This window comes from Athene noctua, chromosome 6 (genome assembly GCF_965140245.1).
Source record: "Athene noctua chromosome 6, bAthNoc1.hap1.1, whole genome shotgun sequence".
Classification (NCBI taxonomy): Eukaryota; Metazoa; Chordata; class Aves; order Strigiformes; family Strigidae; genus Athene; species Athene noctua.
Window position 1 is genome coordinate 36209769 of NC_134042.1, and position 22692 is coordinate 36232460.

At 39.8% G+C, this 22692-nt stretch overlaps 1 protein-coding gene across 1 annotated transcript; it reads right to left on the reverse strand.

Moving 5' to 3' along the window:
- Positions 1-980: 980 nt before the first annotated feature.
- Positions 981-6416, reverse strand: SERPINA10 (serpin family A member 10). Its single transcript, XM_074909251.1, has 4 exons — positions 5684-6416; positions 3901-4174; positions 3032-3179; positions 981-1172 (listed from the first exon to the last, which is right to left on the reverse strand). Exons 1-4 carry the CDS (start codon positions 6390-6392, stop codon positions 981-983), a joined length of 1323 nt encoding a protein of 440 aa, XP_074765352.1. The 5' UTR covers positions 6393-6416.
- Between the last annotated feature and the right edge of the window lie 16276 nt (positions 6417-22692).

Below are 22692 nucleotides of genomic sequence, written 5' to 3' on the forward strand. Positions count from 1 at the left end.
GGTGGTTTGATACTTTGAATATTCACTTTGAAAGAGCTCACACTCTGCGGGAGAGCCGAGCACGCACACGACCAAAGTGATCAAGCAATGCCCGTTTATTACAACTAAGAAAGCCCTTTTATAATGTTCTCCCGCACACGTGAGTAACATGCAGTACAAGTCCTCAAGATTGGACAGTTAACTTAGCCCGCGCTTTAAACCTTCTTATGATTGGATAAAAAGTGCCACATCAGCCTTGCCAGGCTTCCTGCCTTGTGGAACGTCCTCTTCCGTCCCAACCCCTTCAGGGGTTGTTTGTCTCGTTGAGTTTCTCCCCCCTCATTCAGGGTCACATCCTTATCGCATTCTTGCTCAGGCTGAGGCTCTTACCAGTCTTGTTCTCACGCAGGATTGCTCACATGGCCATTCTCTCACAGAAAGTCCTCTTGAATCCCAACAACACTCCAGACAATGCAGGCTTCACGATAGATTCGGCACAATTTCCATAGTAATAAAATAAAGATCTCTAGACAGAGCCTGTAAATTCTCTTTTAGGGCTTGATCCTGCTTCTGTTTTTTTAAGGGGCAAAATTCAGCTCGCATTGAGATCAGTAGGTTCTTAAGTCTCATTGCAAGAGAAGATAACAGGAATATCAAGATGCAGTGTTTGGGAATGAACTTTGTGAATATTTTGCATATGATTCTGTGGGTTTCTTTCAGACTTATCACTAAAATGATGAATTTTGTAAGTTCAGCTCGAGGTTTTTTTTTTAATTTTCAGGGTAGCTTTTACAAGACACATTTTTGTTCCTCAGTGCCTTAGTGAATTTAGCTTGTTACTTAGGCATTAATAAAGTCTTAACAGGATGACTTATTGCTAGGTGGGGAGACAAAACAGGTTTTCACATTTTAATATTTCACTATCTTTTTATGCTAATGTAAATTACTAAAGTAGAAATAAAGCCTCTTACATACACCAGAATAGAAACTGTTACCTTTATTCACATTTCTGTTGGATCAACCACCCTGCCAATGAACAGTAATGTTTTAAAAGTGTCTTCAAAAATCATAAAAAGGAATGGTCTGTCCACTTTGATGACAGGAGGCACTGTGAATGCAATTATTTCTGACCCACTAGCTGCTGTGGCCTCAGTTCCTTCTTCATCCACTTCAATTACTGCCTTTTGGACAACCTGAAATGCAATATAGCAATAAAATATGTGACAGAAAGAAATACTGACATGAAGAATGTTTTTCAAAGAGCAAGGCATTCAGCTGAAGTAGGCTTCTATTAAAGGTTATAATGAGTAGGTCTGTGCAGTCTAGTTCTGTGTGGTAGACCCACATGCTGTCTGCTTCAGCAGCAGAGGAGTTAGTACAGCCACCTTGACCACAATACTTACTATGTGGATGCTAGTTCAGGTGTCATTGTTCTTTTCCACATTACTGAGCATGGGCCTCACTTAGAGGTTTTGTTCTCGCAGCTTGTAGCATGAAGCAACCATTGCTTTTCTATAGTAGTCCTCTTTGACTAACTGTTTTTCAAAAGTGGGAGGTGTGTTTTCATCATTCACACCACTGACTGGCTGGATATGTCATTCACAGCTGATTTTGTGAGAGCTTAGGCAAATGCACCAACCTTGACTTTTTTCCTATATATTTCTAATTTGTACATTTGGTAGCACACAGTAAAGATGTACAGCAATAAGGTAATCCTAGGTTGATCTGAGGACTTTCCCTTCCCACTGAAATCTCAGCTTGGCAGGATCCGATTCTTTTCTCTTTTTGTTCTTTCAGCCTGCATGTACCTATCAGTACTTCCCCTGTACGTGGGTCTGTATTGGTGAACTGCCTGGTCAGCTAGTGCATTCCAGACTTCTAAACTCCTAATTCTAGGAATGAGTTATGTGAAGACAGCTGAAGGACTTCAGTGGTGTTGAGCTCTTTGCTAAATATTCTTAAATAGTGAATCTGGCTGTCATGATTCACAAAGGACAGGATGCTTCTCTGGCACTTTATAACTGATGCACATATTCCTTCTAATATCAGTTAGCAGCTACTATTCAAGTGTGATTTTTTTTCATGATAACACAACAGAGTTAACTGCTGAGAATCAGCATGGAATAGTTATATGATCGAGGGGAAGAAAAGAAGGTGCTGCATTTACCATTGTACTTCCCAAAAGTTAAACAGTTTATACCAAACTGGAAAGCACTGCAATTTTATCCTTTAAATATTTATGTTATGTTTTCCCAGAAAAGTTATTTTGTTACGCCGGCACAATATTGGAAAACTGTAGTTCAGGGCTTAGAGTTTTTGCAACTTGTATAGAAGTCCTTATCATACTGCCTGTTAACAGTTTTGGCAAGTCAGAAAGGCTTCTGTAATGATTTGGTGTAGGGAGACTTGTAACGTGTAGCCTTGCCTTTGCCTGTTTCAGTGATCTTGAAAAGTTTCAGTGTATGAAGTGGGGCATCCCTATGGGTTGAAATACAGCTGTGTTGTGCAGATGCTTTGCTGTGAGATTCTGTTTTTTCTCTGCCAAGGTATGTAGAAGGAAAGGCAGGAGTGCTTCAACTTTTCTTTCTCACTGTTACCTTTTTGAGATTTTATTATTTGAACTTTCTAAAGTTCTTTATTTGTAAGAAGAATACCTGTCTCTGAACTGTGTATGACAGGTTCCCTCTTGGGGTTTCCTTCCTTTCTCTGGCTTTTGCCATTTGACTGTCATTTACGATGACTTTCTTGTTCACAGTTTTTGTTTAATTGTACTCCTTCCCTACCAACCATACTCTTCTTGAGGCAGAGCTTTCCTCCTGTGATGGGTTAGCTTTGGAGGTGTTGAGCATATATGAAATGTAACCACCCCTTATTTCTACACACCTCGTACTTGAAGTGGGACCCATACTGATTAAGGTGTGCAGATTGCGTATACTTGGCAGATAAGGTCCTTTCCTATTAGTGTCCCTCTAATTGTATATGACATAGTCTCTTGGCTAGACCATTTATATACCATTATAATCTAAATAACAAATAATTTTAGAAGGCTTACCTGTGAAACTGCTACATATCCTTGATCTGTGAGATGACTAAGATTTGCTGTACGTGTAAAGAGATTTTTAATTCCAAGAGCATGAAGCAATTTCTTCATTTTGTATTTTTGCTCTAGTTTGAACTTTGGAAATGAAATATCCACTTCTCTGGAAGAAAAAAGTTCAATGCAAACTTGGACTATATAGTATATCATTTGACTGCTAAAATGCATGCTACTCAGGAATTAAGCTTTACAGAGAAAAAAAGAAGGGGCAAAAACTAAAGAGTGACTGCTGGAATTCAGGTTTGCATCATATCATCTCTGACCTTTTGACTGCCAAAGATGCTAGAAATCATTTCCTTCTGTGTATAAAATACTTCCACCAGCACTTACAGTGCCCTGATACCAGGGTGATACAATAATTTATTGATCAGTGAAAAGAATTATCACTTCAGGAATTATATTTTAACAGGAATAATTTGGGTTTGCATTTTCATATTCAAATTTATCCATTACTCTGGGTTTCTACAGGTAGGAAAGGTTTAGTAAAAATACTGTATATCTAGACACTTTGCCTGGCAGTGCTAAATTGAAGGAGAAAAAAGGCCTAAAGAAGAATTTGAAAAGTCTAGATTGACTGTCCCCTCAGTGAGACAGACATTTCTTACTGAGATGAGCCACAGACTTGTCACCTCGGAGTAGAAGCTTTCACATGCCTCTTTGGCTGTGGGTAGCCATTAAAGGACCTATGCTCTGTAGGTACTTAATGCCACAGAGATGCCAGCATGTGAAAAGGGTTAGGAAGACCAGCTAATCTTCGTTGTGCTTTGTTGCTTTTCTGCAGTAGACATAAAAGACATTAAGACCAATGGTTGTCAAAGCAATACCTGGTTTTCATGTTTTCAAGCCAGGATTCCACAAGCTCTGTAGTCAAATGATCTTCAAGTGAAATGTAATCTCCCTCCTTTTCTGGGATGACAATAAGCATGTGAGCTTTCCCTTTGTAGGGTAGCTTTATCACAGTGCATCTTAAGTTCTCATCAAAAGTTGAATTAACTTTATCTGACTTGAACATCATGGGTACCTGTACACTTCTGTATTTGTTTATGTGGAAAGTCTCCATTTCTGTGAATTTGGAGTTAAATGGATAGACCCACTTGCCTGAGGAAAGAAAAAATTAAGTAATGATGAGCATTTAGACGTCAGAAAAATGTTCAGAAACCTTTAAAAAAGCATAAAAAAAGTATTAAAGTCATAAAAGTTTTATAAAAGTTATTATAAAAAAGTATAAAAGTATTTTCTGTATCTAGTTGAAGTGGATGTCAGTTAAGTGGATGACAATTGCAGTATATTTAGTGTATGTGCTTTTAATTTTTTTACAGCAGGAAAAGGAAGCAATTCACAAAGTAAACTCCTTCATTTGCAGGGAAAGAAGGGAAATATTTTTCTAAGGTTGATTAATTGCCAGTCGAGTTCAGAACTGATATCCTTTTTGCTTATTGAATGCCATGACCATCCATCTTTCATTAACATGTCAGCTTCTCTAAAATTCTCTACTAGCTGTTCAACATCCTGGTTTTAAATTAATTATACAATCTTTTGAATGGGTATTCAGCAGTGCACTGACTTCTAACATGCACTGGAATGTGACCTCTTCTATACTAATGATTCTGATCTCTAGCATTTCTTTCAAACGTAGCCACAGCCATTTATCTCTTGATCTCTGATATTCTGTCAGGGAAATAATGGCATAGGACAAACTGCACTTTTGTAAATACGAAAGAATAAACTCAGTCCATAGGGAGCCTGTATGGCTGAGGGGTAGTTTTCTTTGTTCTCAGGTGTGCATTTATTTCAGTGGGGTTTCCATGGATGGCATCTGCTGAGTGCTGTGGACTGGAGCAGTGGCTGTGGCTGTGGCTTCTCTGCATTGCATTCCTCTCGTCCCCGTTGTCAGCCTAGCTCTCTGTCTTTGCTTTTTATCTGACCAGCTGTCTCTGGCTTCTCATAGCTGTTTCAGAGTAAAGGGTTGGCTACAGCTCCCTGTCATTCCCAGGACCTCCATTTGGAGTCCCGAATCTATCTTCTAAGTCAGAAGTGAGTAAAGAAGTGTAAGATATTTGGCAGTAGACCTCTTCATAGAACAGTCTCTGCCCATCACAGCTATTTCTTTCCCTTACCCTGTAAGGTAATAATATAATGGGGCACTTTGGTTCCTCTGGGGAAAAAGATTCTTGACTGAAATAGTGAAATTATTTTTGTTTTCATGATTTTGTGTGCTATGTAAAATCAGTAAATGATTTTATGCCCAGTATCTATCATTGGAAAGACTATCATGATTAAGGCTTCTTCATTTTAATTGATGAATGAAAATTAAACATAATTTTATTTGTAAAGAGGGATTATTCAGAGATGGATTGAAATAATTTGATGGAGGGCTTTTTGTTCTCTTTGAGACTGTTGTATGGAAGAAAGTGGAGAAGAACTGTGGTTCCTTACTGTGAAAAATAATTTCCTATTACATAAACCTAATAGAAGAAAGTAAATTTGGATAGACATGTAGAGAAAACAGGACATCTGAATTCATTTAAACTTCCCCTAATGTAATTGAAGTTAGAGTCCCGATTCTTCTAATAAATAATAATTTTGCAAAATAAAAACAGCAGTTACCTTTAAAGACAATGTAGTCCACAAGTAGCAGTTTATTATGGCGGTCAAGCTCCTCAAAAAGCTCTGGGATTTTTCCTTTCGTCCTTTTGTTAATGTTGTGATTTATGACAAATTTTGCCTGTGTAAAGTTTTGAAAGTCCACTCTCAGGAATTCCATATCAAAGTACTGCTTAGATAAATTGAGGAAAGACTCCTTGAGTCTGAAGTCCTTTTGGATAAAAGAAAGAGTACCTTGCACAAGGAGAAGTTCTTCATTCATTGTCATGTTATCTTTCAGTTGTTTAAACAAAGCTGGTAAATGATGGCGATCCACTCTGCCCTTCAGAGCATGGAGGTTTAGACTTTTTACTATTTGTCTGTGTGTTTCCCCTTTGGCTGCCAGCATATATGCAGTCATGAGAGCTGATACAGAAAGGGGGGAGATGATTACATTGTTATCATGTGTCATTGCAATTTTTCTGTAGAGGTTAAATCCAAAATTCGCAGTCTTTTCAGTGAAGTTGTAAAGAGAGAACTCTTCAAGACCTCGGTCTTCAAAAGGCTTAGAGATATTTTTATGATGTTGCCACTCTTCAGAAATACTGACATTTTTATTTCTCTCCAACAAATTACTCTCTTTTTCCTTCTTTGGAATTTTAGGTTTGATGCTAGCCTCTATGCTTTCAACACATATTTCACTTAAGAGAAGTAGGTAAATTCCTGTTTTCATGTTGACATCCAGTAATGAAATCTTTTTTTTCTAGTAAAGAAAATGGAAAAAGAAAAAAAAAAAAAGTAAAAACAATTACTTTTTAGTTTGTTGTTCTATTCACAGTGCAAAAGGTCATAGATGGAGAAGGGGGTCTTTCTGTGTCTTCAGTGTATATACTGTAAACCTGAGATCTGGTTCCTATCTGAAGGATCAGATTTAGATAAGTGAAAGAGGACAGTTTTCAACATCACTAAGTGAATCTGGAAGAAATACCATTATCTTCTGGTATTGGTGGTTCATGTCAGAAATATTTATCTGATTTTTCCCGTGCTAACTTGTAATTCTTTACAAAATGAAAGCCAAATTTCAAGTACAATATGCATCTCAAAGATGAAAAATTGGCTCGTTGGACCTATGTCACAGCTTTTGCTCCTGTGAAATAGATGTCATCTATAAGCACAAGAATTCTAGGCAGCATGTGGTGGAAATAACATGCTTGTCTTTCATCATTTCAGTTTTCATCCTTCTGCTACAGGTGTATATTACTCCATTCAGATAATTTTCCTGATCACATGCCATAGGATTCCCTGTTCTTTTATACTTCATTATCCAGCAAACACTGAAGCAGGTTTGTCAGTGCCATCTCCTCCCTGAAAATACCATTTTCCAGTGTCAAATAGCACAAGGATGAAACAGTTGTTCTGTGCTTAAAAATACAGTATTTTACACAACTTGTGATTTCTAAGCAAAGAAAATACAGGATCTCTCATCTGTCCAACAAATTCTTTGGAGAGAACTGAACACATTTTACAGAAGGACTCAGACAGATTTTATCATTGGACATTGCTTGTGTAAATTTGCACATGCAAACACACTTTTTAAGCATAAAATGCAAATATGCTTGTCATTCATCTTTCCATTAAAGCAATATATGAATTTCTCTCCCATACAGCAGTGTTGAATTGCACCTTATGGAAAAATTTTGAATGGCCGTTATCTTTGGAGATGCATTTTCCTGTTGTAAATTAAACACAATGTTCAAGACCAGCCCGCCTGCACAGAATCCTGTTGTATAACAGTGGCATGCAAATGGATAAATGACATGAAAAGATGGATTATGTGGCCCCATCTTTAAAGTAGTAAGTGATTCAACAATCTAGAAAACACATGGCAACTATTAACTACTCCTTTTAATTTAAGGATCTGTAACAACAAATTACAGTCATTGTATAATTTGTGATTTGGCATACAGGAAAGCTGGCTTTATTTGATTGCCATTTATTTAGAGTTCAGCTGAATTTCACAGTTGCCTGATTCAGGCTGTGGGAGTTAGTCCTGAAAAGGTATTTTGATGTGAGTACTGAGACATTTGGGTGCCAAGTCACAGGGTGCTTTTGGCAGTCAGGTGGTGTGCTATTTTCTTTTGAGATAATAGGTCACGTTCTGTACTTGGTGCAACACAGATGGGCTGTAATGACTTAATCGGTAAGCAGTGAAAGTCCTGAACGTTATGCCTCTTCTTGAGTGCATGGCAGCCAGGGAACAGCATAAAATATACAGTGTACTGTGGTTATGAATATTTTTCTTTCCCATTAGCTCTTGCTATTTTTTTTTTTTTCCAATGAGATTCAGTGTCTGGATTCTGCAGGAATGAAATAAAGAAGGGGATGACCTGACTTCAGCTGCCGCCTTGCTGGCCAGATGGTGTTGGGATACTTACTCTGCCCTGACAGACTGCAAGCAGCGCTGTTAAGAGCTATGCCAGTAACCACTAGGCATTTCTGCTCCTTCCATAGTGACCCACTTCTGAGGTACTGTTTCTGCCACAATGCTATGCCTACCCTGGCAGCAAAGAAGGAGGTCCTTTCCCTGAGAGTCATCCCTACTTCAAAGAGGTTTCCTTGGACATTGCAGTCAGCCCTAGCAAAGAGCAGGGATTGGAAAATTTTGGTTCTGATCATATTTAGTCACAGAGAAAGGGCTTTCTGCAGCAGCAACAGTCCCTCTAAAAGAGTATCAGGCCTAACTGCTCAATGGACATTGCAGAGCACCAGCTCTTCCCCATCTTTTCTGGGGATAGTGCAGTTCTTGTGCAATATCTGGCAGTGCTACGTTTGGCAGACGTTACTGTTGCCTCTCTCTTTGAGAGGTCTGGAACAGTACTTGGATCATGCAGGCCATCTGATCCCCCTGGGAGATGTGAAGGGACCGAATGGGGAAAGCGGTGAGCTGCTTTCCAGGGGGCTCTGCCTTCCTAACACAAATATGTTTCAGACTGAAAGGACAGGACAAACTCAGAAGGCCCTGTTTACACAGGCAAATCCCAGACCATTCAACACTCAAGAAAAGTCTTGCATCCTCAGGCATACACAAATGCTACTGATATGGGTGTTACAAACATCACAGGAATAAGAACCTCACAACTGCACTAAGCATTCACTGCAATTTGAGATTGCAAAAATTTAAAGTTGACATTACAGCAGTTTTATTATTCAGCTTCAGTAAGAATTAGAAATAAAGGATGTTGTCTAAGATTAGGAAAAACAGTTCTGGAAACAATAAAGTGATATTTTTAGACCTGAGTGAAGCTTATTGCTAATTTTAGAGAACTCACTTTATGCATAGACTAGACAGTTCATTAATAAATATTTAAGTGTTAGAGCAAAGTTAACATTCTTTCCATTTTAAGAATTATTGGTTTCTAGTAATCTCAGATATCAAAGAAGTTTGTTACTCAAATGCATTTTTCTTCTGAAGGCATTAGAGCAAGAGAAAACTATATTGAAATGCTGATTAAGATCTAGAACCACTTAAAACATCATGTCTAGGGAATAGGTGATAAATATATAAAATGTGTAGGTATAGATATAAAAGATAGTCCTTCTCTTTACAGTCTAAATACTTTATATAAATCTTGTCTTACCTATTAGGTAGCTCCTCTGTTACTTTTCTCAATCAGCTACCTTTAAAAATGAGATGAAGATGTCTGTCCCATTTAGAAGTTTTTCGACAAATATTTGCTCTTCTGAAGAGTGACAATGTGTCTGTTATAAATTAACTGCTTTATAAACACTGCATCTTGTGTTTCCCATAAATGGCATAATGAGGGAGGGTTATATTCCAGTAAATATATCTTTCATGAGAAACAAGAGAACAGTAAACTCTTTGCATCCAGCCCTTCGGCACCCCAGCAGGATTTGGCCCCACATATCCAGTTGCCCATGAGAATATTTTACAGGCAGGCTCTGAGCTACTCAGTGGTGGAAGCAGTGTCTAACCTTGCTTAAAATACCCCCTTCTGTAAAAGAATCGGTCACTATTCACCAAGGCAGGGGGGAGCACAAGGGAGGGAGCCCCTACAGAGCATTTGTACAGCGCCCTCGCCCTGCCGTTTGGCTGTTACTTTTAGAGCAGAGACCAAGGCTCAACTCCCTGTTTCAAGTGCATGCCAGCTATTCAGTAACATATCAGTATGCCAAAATGAACTGACTGATAAGCACTGAGTGATGTTTCTCCTATAAAAGACAAAAATGGGGGGAGCTGATATTCCTGTAAATGTACAGAGCTATGGGAAGTAAGAATAAACTTTTAAAATCTTCATTTGGTCTGGCTTGTACAGATTTGACAGGCCAGTTTTGGGTCTTGAACATTATTAGTTGGGCAAGGCACATTCTTTAAGACAGATAGTTTACTCAGCAATTTCTATAGTGTGGGGATGATCTAAACTCTTCAATATTTTAGTCATTGGACTAATTTCAAATAAAATATAAACATGGAACTCCCTATCTTCCCCTCATTCTCCTAAACTACTTTTTAAAATACTCCCAAAAGAAACAGAACATTCCATTCTGATTTGGATTGTAAAAGAAAAAGAATTTGGCCTTAAAACTTGAGATAAGGGGACTAGTCTCTATTTTTCAACTTAACTGAAAAAAAAAAATAAATTATTATATGCAGTCTAAGTGGAAGCATTATCAGAGAAAAGGATGAAACTTTAGGAAGCCCGTAAAGGACTTGGGCATCCAGGACTTTTGTTTGTTGCTGATGAGTACTACTTCTATAAAAGTGTTTGCTTACAAAGTGCAAGATTTGCTTAGGAAGTGCTTAAGACCTGAATGTAACCCCTTCATGGTCTGACTATGTTTACATCCGTGTTGGAAAGACATGTTACTGGAGGGCACTTCTGGGTTTTATGCTCTTAAGAAGTTCAACAGAGGGGTCATGAAGGTTCACAGGCTCTAGGTACCTAAATTCTTCCTTGGCTTAAAATATTTTAAAATATTCTTGGTTTAGAAACAATCCCAGTCATAATAGGCCCCAAGTATAGGCATTCTCTAAAGAACACAGCAACATAAGGCAGAGTGAAGGCCCTGCCCTAACATCATGCAGTCTATTCCCTAAACATACAAAGCTTGACTGTGAGTGCCCCAGTGACTCCAGAATTTGTTCTCTGTCCATACTGAACAGTTTTTTCTACTTCCTAGTCTATTTGTGGTTAGTTCAGTTGGATTTGAAATTCAAATGTCTTCTCATTACATGGAAAAAATTTACATCTGATATGGTTGAACAAAGCTGCATTTCTGTGATGTGCTTCTGAATCTGCATCTTCTAGAGACTGTGGTACTGTGCTTGTGGCCCAAAAAGACAATACAAGGATAATCTAGTGTACACAAAATTATACCCAGTTTATGTGCTCAGCAAAATTAGCAACGTTAGTTGCAATGACAGTAGCAACTAAGCCTCTGCCCTCTCACCAGGCCCCTGACAAACATGGTCACCACTGGAAGCTCTGCCTGAGTTAAGATGCAACAATAGTGATATTTAATATTCAAAAGATGAAGTCTTGTTTATAGATGGTCGAGAAAAGAAGGGTTTGAATAAATCTTAGAATCTTTGAATCTCAGTTAAATCTTTTCTGGACCACACAAACCACATCAATCCTATTTTGTCTGGAAGAAAAAGGAGGTTGCTATGAGATGTATTAGCTGTGTACAGAGATCTGAGGAGATTGTCTTCCTCTCCAGTTACTCACAAAGCCCTTGCTAGTTTTTCATGCTGGGTAACACCTTGCTGGGAGTATCTTCCACACGCTATTGGGAGTAACGTATTCCTCCCACCAACTACTATTTATATTGTCAGTCACCCCTTGGATTCAACAGAGCTTTCTGAGCAGTAAAAGACCACACAGCATATGGGTAACACTCTGCCAAACTATACATATTCACAGAGTGATTTAATGGGAGAGAATTGCTGGTGTGTCACGCTGGCAAAATTACACTTTTCTTCAGTTTAAGACAAAACTGCCCTGAGACCAGAACAAGTAAGGGCAATACATGTGTGTTGCTGCCCAGTTGTGTCCATGCTGGGAGCTTGTGCCAGCACAGGGCTGAGGCTGGGCAATAGGCAACTGATAAGTCAGCAGTTGACCTAAAGACCATCTAATGGACAAGTGTTTTTGGAAGCATATGCAACTCTGCAAGACTTGACAGTGATTATGTAGTCCAGGTTCTCAGCAATCTATTTGCCTAAAGTCCTGTGACTCTTGAGTACCTGGGGTTAGATACTGCAGAGGCAGGCTCAGCTGCTAGTTCCAGACATTCAAATGATTTCTGTTACAAGCCTCTTTCATCTTTTTGCAGTTCTTGTGTGGGCTGGCAACACCTCTGCTTCAGTGGCTGCTTTTCCTCTTACTTATTTTCCCCAGTTTGGTTTAGGAAAACTTCAGTGACCATGGAGCAACCAGTCATCTTAATTTTTGGTTTGTTTTGGGCCTAAGTTCCCTGTGCTAACTATGGTTCCTTCCAATTACAATCTCCTTGGTACAGCAATAGTCCTTCATTAGGTAATGACCATTTCACATACCTTGCCCCTTTTTAGCAATGTTTGTAACTTGACCACAGCTGAGCTTCAAAGTGATCTGTAGGATATGATGGGCAGGATTGCAGTACCAAGAGATCATGTTCCAGGAAGGAAACTAGTGATTTAATTAAGTGTATCTGTACCAGGTTCCCAGTAAGAAATTTTCTGAAACTGAGTTTCTTGCCTTGCTCAAACAAGGTAGTAGCCAAATAGATACATTTCACTCCAGGCCCTATGAATTTTTGCCCCCAGGTAGTGGCTATCCATTTGGTTTCTCAAGGGCAGACACAGGATATTTACACCTGTCTTGAAGGAGCTAGTTGAGATCAGTCAGTAATACTATCCAGGATGGAGTCTGATGAGAAGAACTGATGAGTTTGATGAGAACACCTTCCTGGAGGTGTTTAAGAGTTGGGTCAACATAGCACTTAGGGATGTGGTGTAGTTGGGGACTGTCAGTGTTAGGTTAATGGTTGGACTAGGTGATCTTCAAGGTCCTTTCCAACCCAGATGATTCTGTGATTCTGTGAATTAAGGTAACTTAAGAAAATATTTGGGCTGAATGTAATCTAACCTCTTCCACATTTCTTAGACTGAACAAAATACCAGTTTACCCATAGTGCAGGAGATACAGAGATTTTCAAGGATCTATATTTCTTCTGAAGTCTCACTGTGAAATTACTCATAACACATAAACTAACAAGCTCTAACAGTTATAAAACAGCTCTTCATACATTCTATTGAACATAGTTTGTCAACGAGATGATTCATCAAGGTGGCTGCTGCTTCACCCACTCAAAGAGTGCACATTATAACAAATCATCTGGATGCAAACACCCTGATGGCTCCACACCTACACTTTTTATAAGGCTGACCCTTTTCGTAGAGAACTAGGCCTATGCAATTGTTCATATGAGAGGATTCCTGTAGTGAAAGCATCTTTGGAACATATGTATTCCTGTGTCTCACCTGAGGTGGGATGGGTACATCACTGTATGAGATGACTAAAGCAGTAAAGCTGTAGTATTTAATAACACAGGGCTGAAGTATCTCCTTTATATTTTCAGCCTCACAGTCAAGCACTGTCTAATTGTCCTTGAACACACAAAATTATAATTGTCTGTTAATAGGACATCTTACTATGGAAACTTTTATAGGAAATGAAAAGAACTATGACACACTGTAATAGTGTGTCCAGAGAAGTACTATCAGTTTTCAGTAGCAGGTAAAACAATGACCCATGAGTAGCATGAATCCTGCTTTATTCCAGGGGATGGAGTAAATGATCTTCGAAAGTCACCCCCAGCCTTCTTTCCTGTGATTCTCTGACTCACAGCAAAGGAATATTTTCATTTTCAATAATTTATTTGGCCTGTGTTTTTACATACAAGAACTCAAGAGCTTCAAAGGGTTTGGTGTTTGCGTAGTCCCCATGGAGCCAGCAGGTGTCATCAGAACCTTTATTTCTCTGATGGGAAGAAGGATAATTTTATGTGTTTGGACATCTGCCCTTCTCTGTGCCTTACTAAGTTTTGTATCATGAGTCAGGACGTAAGCAGGCAGGAGACACAAACTTAAAAAAATGGCATCGGGAGATATGTCTGTTCTCCTGGGAGGGCATCTCAAAGTTTCTCCACTAGATGTAAAACGCAGGTGCATTTCTACTTTAAATTACTGGAAAAAAAATCGACTTTGACGGCAGAAGTTATAAAGTGTTTAAGAGATTGGTATGTCTAAAGGGAAAAACTCTTACTGCATCTTCAAAGTGGCAGAAAATACAGACATCAGTGACTTCTGATCACCTGAAACTGGAATATATTCTCCCACAATTCCTTGTCCAAATTCCATGTTTACATGCTCTGTGTATGCATCTCCTTATTGCTGTGATAATCAAGTTGAGTTCCTGTGACTTGCAGTCTGGCCTGAAGCTATTACGTGATGTAATGAAGAAGTCTCTGCACTTTGCCCTCTGTAAAAGACAAGCAAAAGATGTTCTCCTGCATTTCTGAAATGTGCTGACTTTTACTAAGTACCAAATGGATGCAGGTTAGTGTTATCCACATTGCTCAGAATGGCTGGCAAAAGGCTCTGCATTGTGGGGTTGGGTTTTTTGTTTGTTTTTTCCTTTTAAGTAGTGATATCAATACAGTAACCTGCTACAGGTCTGGTACTAGTTTTCATGGCTTGAGTGTTGGCTTCCCGTAGGCTGCATGGGGGGGTATTCCAGAAGATAGTTTTCGTACAGGACTTGGTATCTTTATTTAAACTGCTTCAGCACTTTACCTGGTCTTCCATGAGACAAACCAGTATCCATGTGCTTCTGTTCATTGATACATGCTGGTCTTGAGCCCAGTCCCTTCTTGAGATTTTTAAAGACAATATCTGAGTTTAGCTGAAAACAATAAAACTAAAGTGGAAAAGCAAGGGCAGATAAACAGATCTTTAAGAACACATGAACATTTTCTTCAAATACCATATGAAGCTGTCATATGGCAACAACATAATTCTCGTGCGTTTGAGTTAAAAGGATAATAAATTACACGCTGCTACATGCAAGAGATATCCATAACGATCAGTCTCAAATGTAAGGCCAGAGACACTAAATACTTATGTCTGTCACTTGATCATATATATTTTCAAGAAGCAGACATATTATACTAAAAATCCACTATCAGTTGAAAATTTATAACTAATATTTCCATTTTTTCTTTCCCATAAGTAAAAATATTTAGACAGTGGAATAGTTACATGGACAGCAACCCCTGTCTATGAGCTCTGTGGGGACTCAAATATGGTTTTCTTTCTGTTTCATAAGAATATTGCATTTAATATGTGGGCAGTGCCAGATGTGAAGTGTTAATTATTCATTTCCTTGATTTAAGTGCTAATGTCACTTAGCAACCTTACTCATCTTTGAAATGGAACTTTTTAAGGATGCACATACATTGCTAGTGAGAATAACATATTAAAAAAAATATTTGGGAAATGGAGAAAATGCATGAATCTCTTCGCTTCTGATGGGAACCAGGTAAAAAGTTGCTAGTTCTTCTGACAGGTTTCCTTTAGACCATTACAGTATTTGATTGCTTTACTCAGTTCTGGATATTTTCTGGCTAAAGTTCCATTTGACTTTGTAACTGTGACTCTGAATTTTCAGTTTGGGTTTTTTTTTAAGGAAATTCAGGTTATACTTTCTCTGTCTCATTCTCTCTCTCTCTCCTTCTCTCCATTCCATTTATATATTTTGAAAGTATTCTTTTTTTTGCATCCAATCTGACAAAATGGTAAAGGTCTGAAACATACCAAATTCATGCAAGTTTAATGAAGTTGAATGACCTGATCTAGGACAGAGACACTTTACAGCCTGCACTGTGGGAGGAGCTGATGAGCTTGTCTTTGCTAGACATCAGAGAATCCATACCAGAGCAGCTATGGAAACCAGGTTGCACTGAATCTGTAGACCAGATAACTATTTATATATACAAAACAAAGTGCATAGGTTTGCTTTTGGATATTTATTTTTATGCTGATAAGTTAGGCCCATCAGTGTGTTGGAGGTAAATGAAACCTTAATATTCACTTGCTGGATAACAAAGAGTAGCAGGATATGTTCATGCTGAGCAGTTTTTATGTAAGTATCAACACCTAGAGAGTAATAGAACAGCTGGAAGGAAGGAAGAAAAGGAAGACAATCAAGGTAGCAGGAAGCTGAGACTTTATTGAACATAGCTCAGGAATAGGAACTGTCCTTGGAGACACTCAAATCCTGGTCAAGATTTCATCAATCCATGAAGCGTAACTGGTCATTCGAGGTCTGTTCCTTAGCTAGGGACAGCATTTTGCCACGTGGTTGGTGATGGCAGTGCAGTCTCTTTGGACACTGACTCACTTGGATTAGAAAATTGTGTTCCCACAGGATGTGGACCACGGGCCAGCTTAAAGCACCTTCACCATCAGGGCCTCTGAAGATTCAGCTGTAGGTTAGTCTTGCTTTTCTGTGCCACAGCCATAAGCACAGTATCAGCACTGCTCTATATGCCTTTTCTTGGAAAGATTCCTGGTCTCCTACAGTCGGGATTTTGTGCCAAACTGAAGTATTTAAAAGCCTGTAATATACTGTATTATATATTCCTTTCAAGAGTGGTGTCTCCAGCGTGGGAGCAGTCTTCAGACACTTCCTGGGTCTGTGGCCAGATCAGAACAAGACACTGAACACATTGAAGACATCCTTCCTACCTCCCAGAAAGCCTCATCTAGCATCTTCAGTTGTTTCTTCTTAGTCATTTTTGATTGAAAGTACCTATTTTGCTCCCTCTATAATGAAACAATTTTTGCTTCCCACTGAAGTGACTCCATACTGAATGATAGTAACCTTGGTCAACGGCTGATTATATATAGAATGAATATGAGATTTCTGCATCATATAATTTGCCTTTGATAGGGATATTCATTTTTCTTTTTGGCATTGTAATGAGCATGGAAGCATTTGCATTGACAGGAGGTTTAAATTACAATTCACCACCCATTCTTCTTCAGTGAGCAGTGGTGTCTTCAAGTTGCAGTCATTGTCCTTCTAAAGGACATCTAGTCCTGTGGTCAGACTTGTCAGCCAACATTTCTATTTAGTAGAAGATAAATGTAGGGTGAATATGATATTTCAACTACATTTTATTGAGTGAGTGGCTATATTTAACAAGACTTTGCTCTCTCTGACCAACAGGAAAATGAGTGCTCTTGTGAACACCAGTGCAGTAATATCATGAAATTGAGGACTCTGTATCAAGAGAGCGTTTGAGAGCAGACTTTAGTCTTGCCACCAAAACTCATGTGAGTGCCACTTGCCACCGAAACTCATGTCTTCAGCTTGACCCTAGCTATCTTATAGCTTAGCCACATACATCATATCCATAATAGGCATTGGAAGATCTGAGCTTTGACACTTGGACCACAGTCCCTTTCTATAGTAAGAATTGGACCTACTCTGATAGTTGTGGTAGGTCAGACCCAGTGATAATCCACCTTCTCTGTGCTCCATACAGGTTGGACTGTCTAGGCAAATGTCTGCTGCTGACATGCTCCAGACATCAGGTCTCGACTCCTTAGACTTGTACGAGTGATGTGGACCGTATGTGACAATGTGCTCAGATGCTCAGACTCCTGCTATTGTGTACCAGATCCAATTGTTCTTCCCAGGTAACGTGTAATGAGATGGGCTACAGAAGAGGGATGTCTGCTAGCGGACACATTGGAAGCGCTGAAGAGGACATGAAAAATAGAGAACTGGTGATTTTGGTCTGAATAAAGGAACCTACAAGATACAGATCATTAAAATAATAGAGAAAAATTAACAGTCTTTTCAGTGTGGATATGTTTTATCATTGTATCAGTAAAATAGGGCTGTCTACATGAGGAAATAATTCAGTGAAACTCTGATGGGAAGATGTCCTTGTGTGGACTTTAATTCCAGCATAAGAGTGACTTTTTGGTTGAGCTTAAACTCTTAGCCAGGTGACAAATTTAAAAGGATGTCTTATACCAGAACAAAAGTTTCTGTACAGGACATTTTCATTCTAGAACTATATTGCTTTAAACTAATCCTTTAGATCATAGCAGAAGCTTGTTCTTGTGCACATACAATTTTAATGTGAAGGTCGAATTATTCATCAAATATAATTTTTGGAAATCAGTGCAACTGTTTCTGCCTTTTTGACCAAAATTCAACATGTGAAGCCTTGCAAAACTCACAGCTTCCACTGCTAGCTGGTACCACAGTAGTAGATGGACTGCTCACCCTGTGTCTGCGAGACTCACACACTTACCCGATTTACAGTGCAGCTCTTACCCTAGGCACGCCTGGACCAGCCATGGAGTGATGGGTTTTGAGTTCTTACTGAGAGCTGAGCCAGTGAGACCCACTCTCACTGTAGGAGAGAGTTAGGAGCAATTACACTGGTACAGCTGTGCCTATAACAGCACAGCCTGTGCAGCTCAGGGGAAGTGGCATAAACAGTCTCCGTGTGAAGCAGTTGTATAATGACATAACTGTATTACTTCACTGAGTAGGCTGTGGGTTTAACTGTCCTTGGTCAGGCAAGAACCAATTTAGTAATTAATTATGCACATGCTGCAGTTTATGTTGGTAACAGCACATCTAGTTTAAGTCGATGTGATAGATTGCAGGTGTTGAGGCCAGTCTGCAGCATGACACTGAAAGCCTGCAAGCAAACAAGCTCTAACAGATGAGATTGCAAAAGCAAAAGCTGAAGGCAGGCTGGCAATTTGGTCCTGAAATGTAAATACTTCTCTTTTTCAGTTCTGCTGAAAAGAAAAATAAGCTGTGCAATGGAGCCTTGTGCAGCGTTTTATCTCCTAGTTTAAAATCAAGCAATAGGGCATGAGGGTAGAAGGAGTGTGCAAAGTCAGCATGCTTGCTGCAATGCAAACATGAGGGTTATCTTAAATTTACCCTGAAAGACTGGAAAACAAAGATATCAGCTAGCAAAGCATTTTCTCATAGAATCGCCACTGTGCATTGAGACCGTCTTAGCCACAATCTTCTATAGAGTAATTTGATTTTATTATAATAACAGCACCTAACACTTTTGCAACACCAAAACATACAAGATGAGTGTATGTGCATTTGTGTGTGAAAGCATCTGTAGGAAGGAAATACAATGACACTGAACATAGCTAAATGCCAGGACATGAAGCAAACCGGTGCAGAGCTCGACAAACCCAGGTTGTGTCCCTTTATTAGCCAGGGTTTGCTCAGAAATGGTGGCAAATTGAAGTCAACCTGAGAGCAGATCTGGGGAAGAGAGCTGAGAAGAAAGCATGCTTTGGTGGAGCACACTCCATCCAGGGGACCCTGCTGGTATGTCAAGCAGCACCAATACTGCTCAGTGGTGGTGGGGAGCAGGGGGGAAGGAGCCAAGTCCTAAAACCCACCGTTCCTTCTGTAATCTCAATAGTAATGCATTTGAGCTAGGGAGAAACCTCTCTTACAAAGTGCTGTGACCAGAGTCTCCCAGTAATCTCAAAAATGTCCAAATTTTGTCCTGCTTTTTTCCACAGGCTTGGTCTCTTCCTCATCTGCACGGGGTGAGACTTACCTCTTCCTGAAGTGCTCAACCAGACATGGAGATATGCCGTGTGCTGGTAAATGTAACCTGCATTGGTTACAATATGATATATGTGGTAGGCAGAATAAGCTGAAATAAAATGTGCTGGCTGTCTTGAAGTATCTATTTTTGATTCTGCAGTGATATTGTGAACCTAGTTGTCATATCCAAAAAATATGGGGTTTGCTCATATCGGGTTAAAAGAAACATTTGAAGGTTGGTATTTCTTCTGCAGGGGAGATTGTGCCTCCAAATGTGGCAACAAACACACTTATACTCCTGACTTCAGACTTCCAGCTTCATGGAAGTCTCTCCTTTCCCCTGCCATCCCCATCTGTGCTACCCGGGGAAGGACAGCACTGCCAGGGGCATGGGGCATGGCACTGGGGATCCTGCATCATGGCCAGTGGCTCTCTGCTTGGCAGTGAGGCTGGGAGCCACAACCCCATGGCTCCTTCCACCTGAGCTCCTGTTTATCCTCAGCCCTCATCACAGGGATACCCCTGGTTTCTCAACACAAGTGGCCTTGCATGTAGCCAGGCTTGTCACCCAGCGCTGCCAGTCCCGGTGGCCATGGGCAGAAGCAGACCAAGCTAACCTCCTATACTAAAAAGGGAGGCTGAGCTTTGCTGCAGCTGCCAGATTAAACACACCCTTTTCTTCTTAAATTTTGCATTTGTATTTCACTATAATCTGGAATGATTAGAAAGTTTTTCTCCTGTGACCAGAAGAAGCCGACTTCATGAGGAAAAATGCATACGAGATCTGCCTGTTTGGGAAGATTGCTGAGTCAGCCAGTCTTCCTTGACTGATGCTGGTGAGCTACATGGGATGGCATCACCCTCACTGCCCAGCATAACCAGCTGAGCTCATTGCAAGTGTATCTCTTCCTCACTACTGTATGAGGAACTCAGGATATATTTTGAGAATATATGAAAAATAAATCCCTCTAGTATATATTGCTAAAGCTTTTGTTAAAGTTTTGGATGTTATACAAATATTAAGTCATGCTAGATTTTTACCTGTGGCCAAATGCATTACATTAGTTAAACAGTTATCTCCCTTGTTTTGAAGCCAGCTATTTCAACACACTAGGTAGTCTGGTAATCTCTTAGCTGCATCGTTTAGCAGGCAAATAGCTTCTCTGTGTAAAAGACATAGCAAACCCAGGGATATAAAATAATGGATAGAACTAGATCAAGCTGTAACACAAGCACTTAAAATTCATATGTTCAGATTGCCTGGAGAGTGATCACAAACACTACCAGAATCTCATGCTGGTCTCCTGCAACCAGTAACCCTCACAAACAGATTCACACCTGGCCTGCCACAAGCTGTCCTTAAAAATGCTGGCTGTCATCAATGACCCAACACCAACAAAACTGTGTGTTTCAACATCACTTCTGATTAGAGGCTGGGTGCTCTGGGAGTGGTGATTTTGACACACATGAATGAGCACACAAGGGTTTTGTCACAGCAACTTCTGTGTAGCTATCAAAGACAGTCACAGTTATTTAAAGCTGGGGAGATCTGTTTTTAAATAGTTTTTCCATGTAACCATGAAGAAAGCAACCTAATAGAGTTTTTATCTGTGATTTTTACCTCCTCTGGGTGAGCTGCTGTCAGTGAGGAGGTATGCTGATGCCTTCCACTAATCTGTAGCTGACTGGCTCAGTTAGTGAAGATAAGACAGAATAAATAATGATGAAATATTATTTCTTATGGCTATCCAGGGGAAAAAAAAAAAAAAAAAAAAAAGAAGTGCTTTTGGTCAAGTTGCTAAATATCTAGTGACTGAATAACAGAGTATCAGTATATCAGATAAGATAAGGAGGCAAAGAAAAAGAAGTCATACTCTTGTACTGCCTTCCTCAGCTTCCAGACTAATGAAGCAATTTGAAAGACTGTCTGTCCATGGGACACGTCTCCTCTGACCACCTCAACAGAGTGGAGAGGAGCCTGTTAGCCCTGGTGTAGTCACCCAGAAGGTCTCTGGGCAGGCCACCCAGGTGGGCAGGGGCTCACTGAAATTACCAGGTTTTTGGCATCAAGGTAACAGAGTAGGTGGCTTGAATTCCTACCATTCCTACCAAAATCCTATTATGGTGAAAAAAAACCCATGCCTTATATGCAATGATGATAATTTATCAGTAGTATATTTAAAATCTTAACAGTCTTACCCAAGAAGTTTTAGTCTGGTTGTAACACTAAGACTTGCAGTTCAGATTATGTATCATTAAAATTAATACACATGAACTTTTTAGCATCTTCCCCATTCTCCAGTATATTCACCCTTTCTCTGCCCCACTGGTTCCTCAGGTCAATGTCTTCAGCCCTAAGGCCCTAAAGGAAGGGGACAGCAGGACAGCCACGTCCTGCATCCTTGCCAGGAGGAGTACAAGGGTGGTGGGTGCAAACTCTGTGCTCTGGGGTCTGCTTGGAGTCATTTTTATACATTTGTTTGCATACTCTACCCCTTGCTCTTCCTTCATTGGCTCACAGATCCACATTACTCCTGAGTTTACTACCTGTGCTGTGTTTTACATACACCGGGTACTCAATCTTTGTTCTCCTAGCTATACCCCAAACTGGTTTTACCCAGCTCCCAAAGCTGCAGTTCTTTGATGACCAGCAACTGAGTACTGGCGAGTTTTTCATAGCCCTGAGGCCTCCAGTATCATCCTATTCCTGCGCTCTCAAGTCCCCTGCTATCCTCCCACTGTGCCTGTACTCCTTCATGTTTCATTCTAGGGCCATAGACACTCTGCTCTATGCAAATAACTACTTATTCTTACTATCTCCTAGTTATAGAAATATCTATATTTGTATCAATATGTAAATGTATACCATACAATCATATAAAGCTAAGGAAAAATTTGAACAAATTAGGTAATAGCACCTGATTATTGATAATTATTGTTATAAACAAAGAAGCTAAAGCAAAACCCCAGTGTACAGTACAAGTCCAAGCAAAGCCTGACAATGCAGAGACCCAAGACCTGTGCTGTTTGTTTAACACAAAGCAGGTAGCTCTGTTACAAGCAGCAACACTGCTGTATTTGCAAGGCTAAAGGTTATGCTGACCCATGTCTTTCTTCATGCTGAACAAGAGCATGTTACACTTGCCTGAAGTGTAAATGGGGAGTTTCTTCCTTGACTCCTCTTTATAGGGGGCCTGAAGGACATGGGGTGGAAAGTGCGGGGAGTTTCAGTTCCCTTCCTCCAGGTACAGCCTTGGACAATGGTGAGAAAAGAGCAAAACATACCCCAAACACCTCCTTCCAGAAACAGTGTGTGAGCCGAGGAGTCTGTTCCAGTCTTGGGATGTGGTACTTGGG

Bases quoted from the DNA above. Each gene is read 5' to 3' on its own strand.
- SERPINA10 (XM_074909251.1), bottom strand. From the start codon at position 6,392: ATGAAAACAGGAATTTACCTACTTCTCTTAAGTGAAATATGTGTTGAA. The intron at 4,175-5,683 runs GTAACTGCTGTT...TTCTTTCCTCAG, and splicing joins GGACTACATTGTCTTTAAAG to GCAAGTGGGTCTATCCATTT. The intron at 1,173-3,031 runs GTAAGCCTTCTA...ATTGCATTTCAG, and splicing joins GATATGTAGCAGTTTCACAG to GTTGTCCAAAAGGCAGTAAT.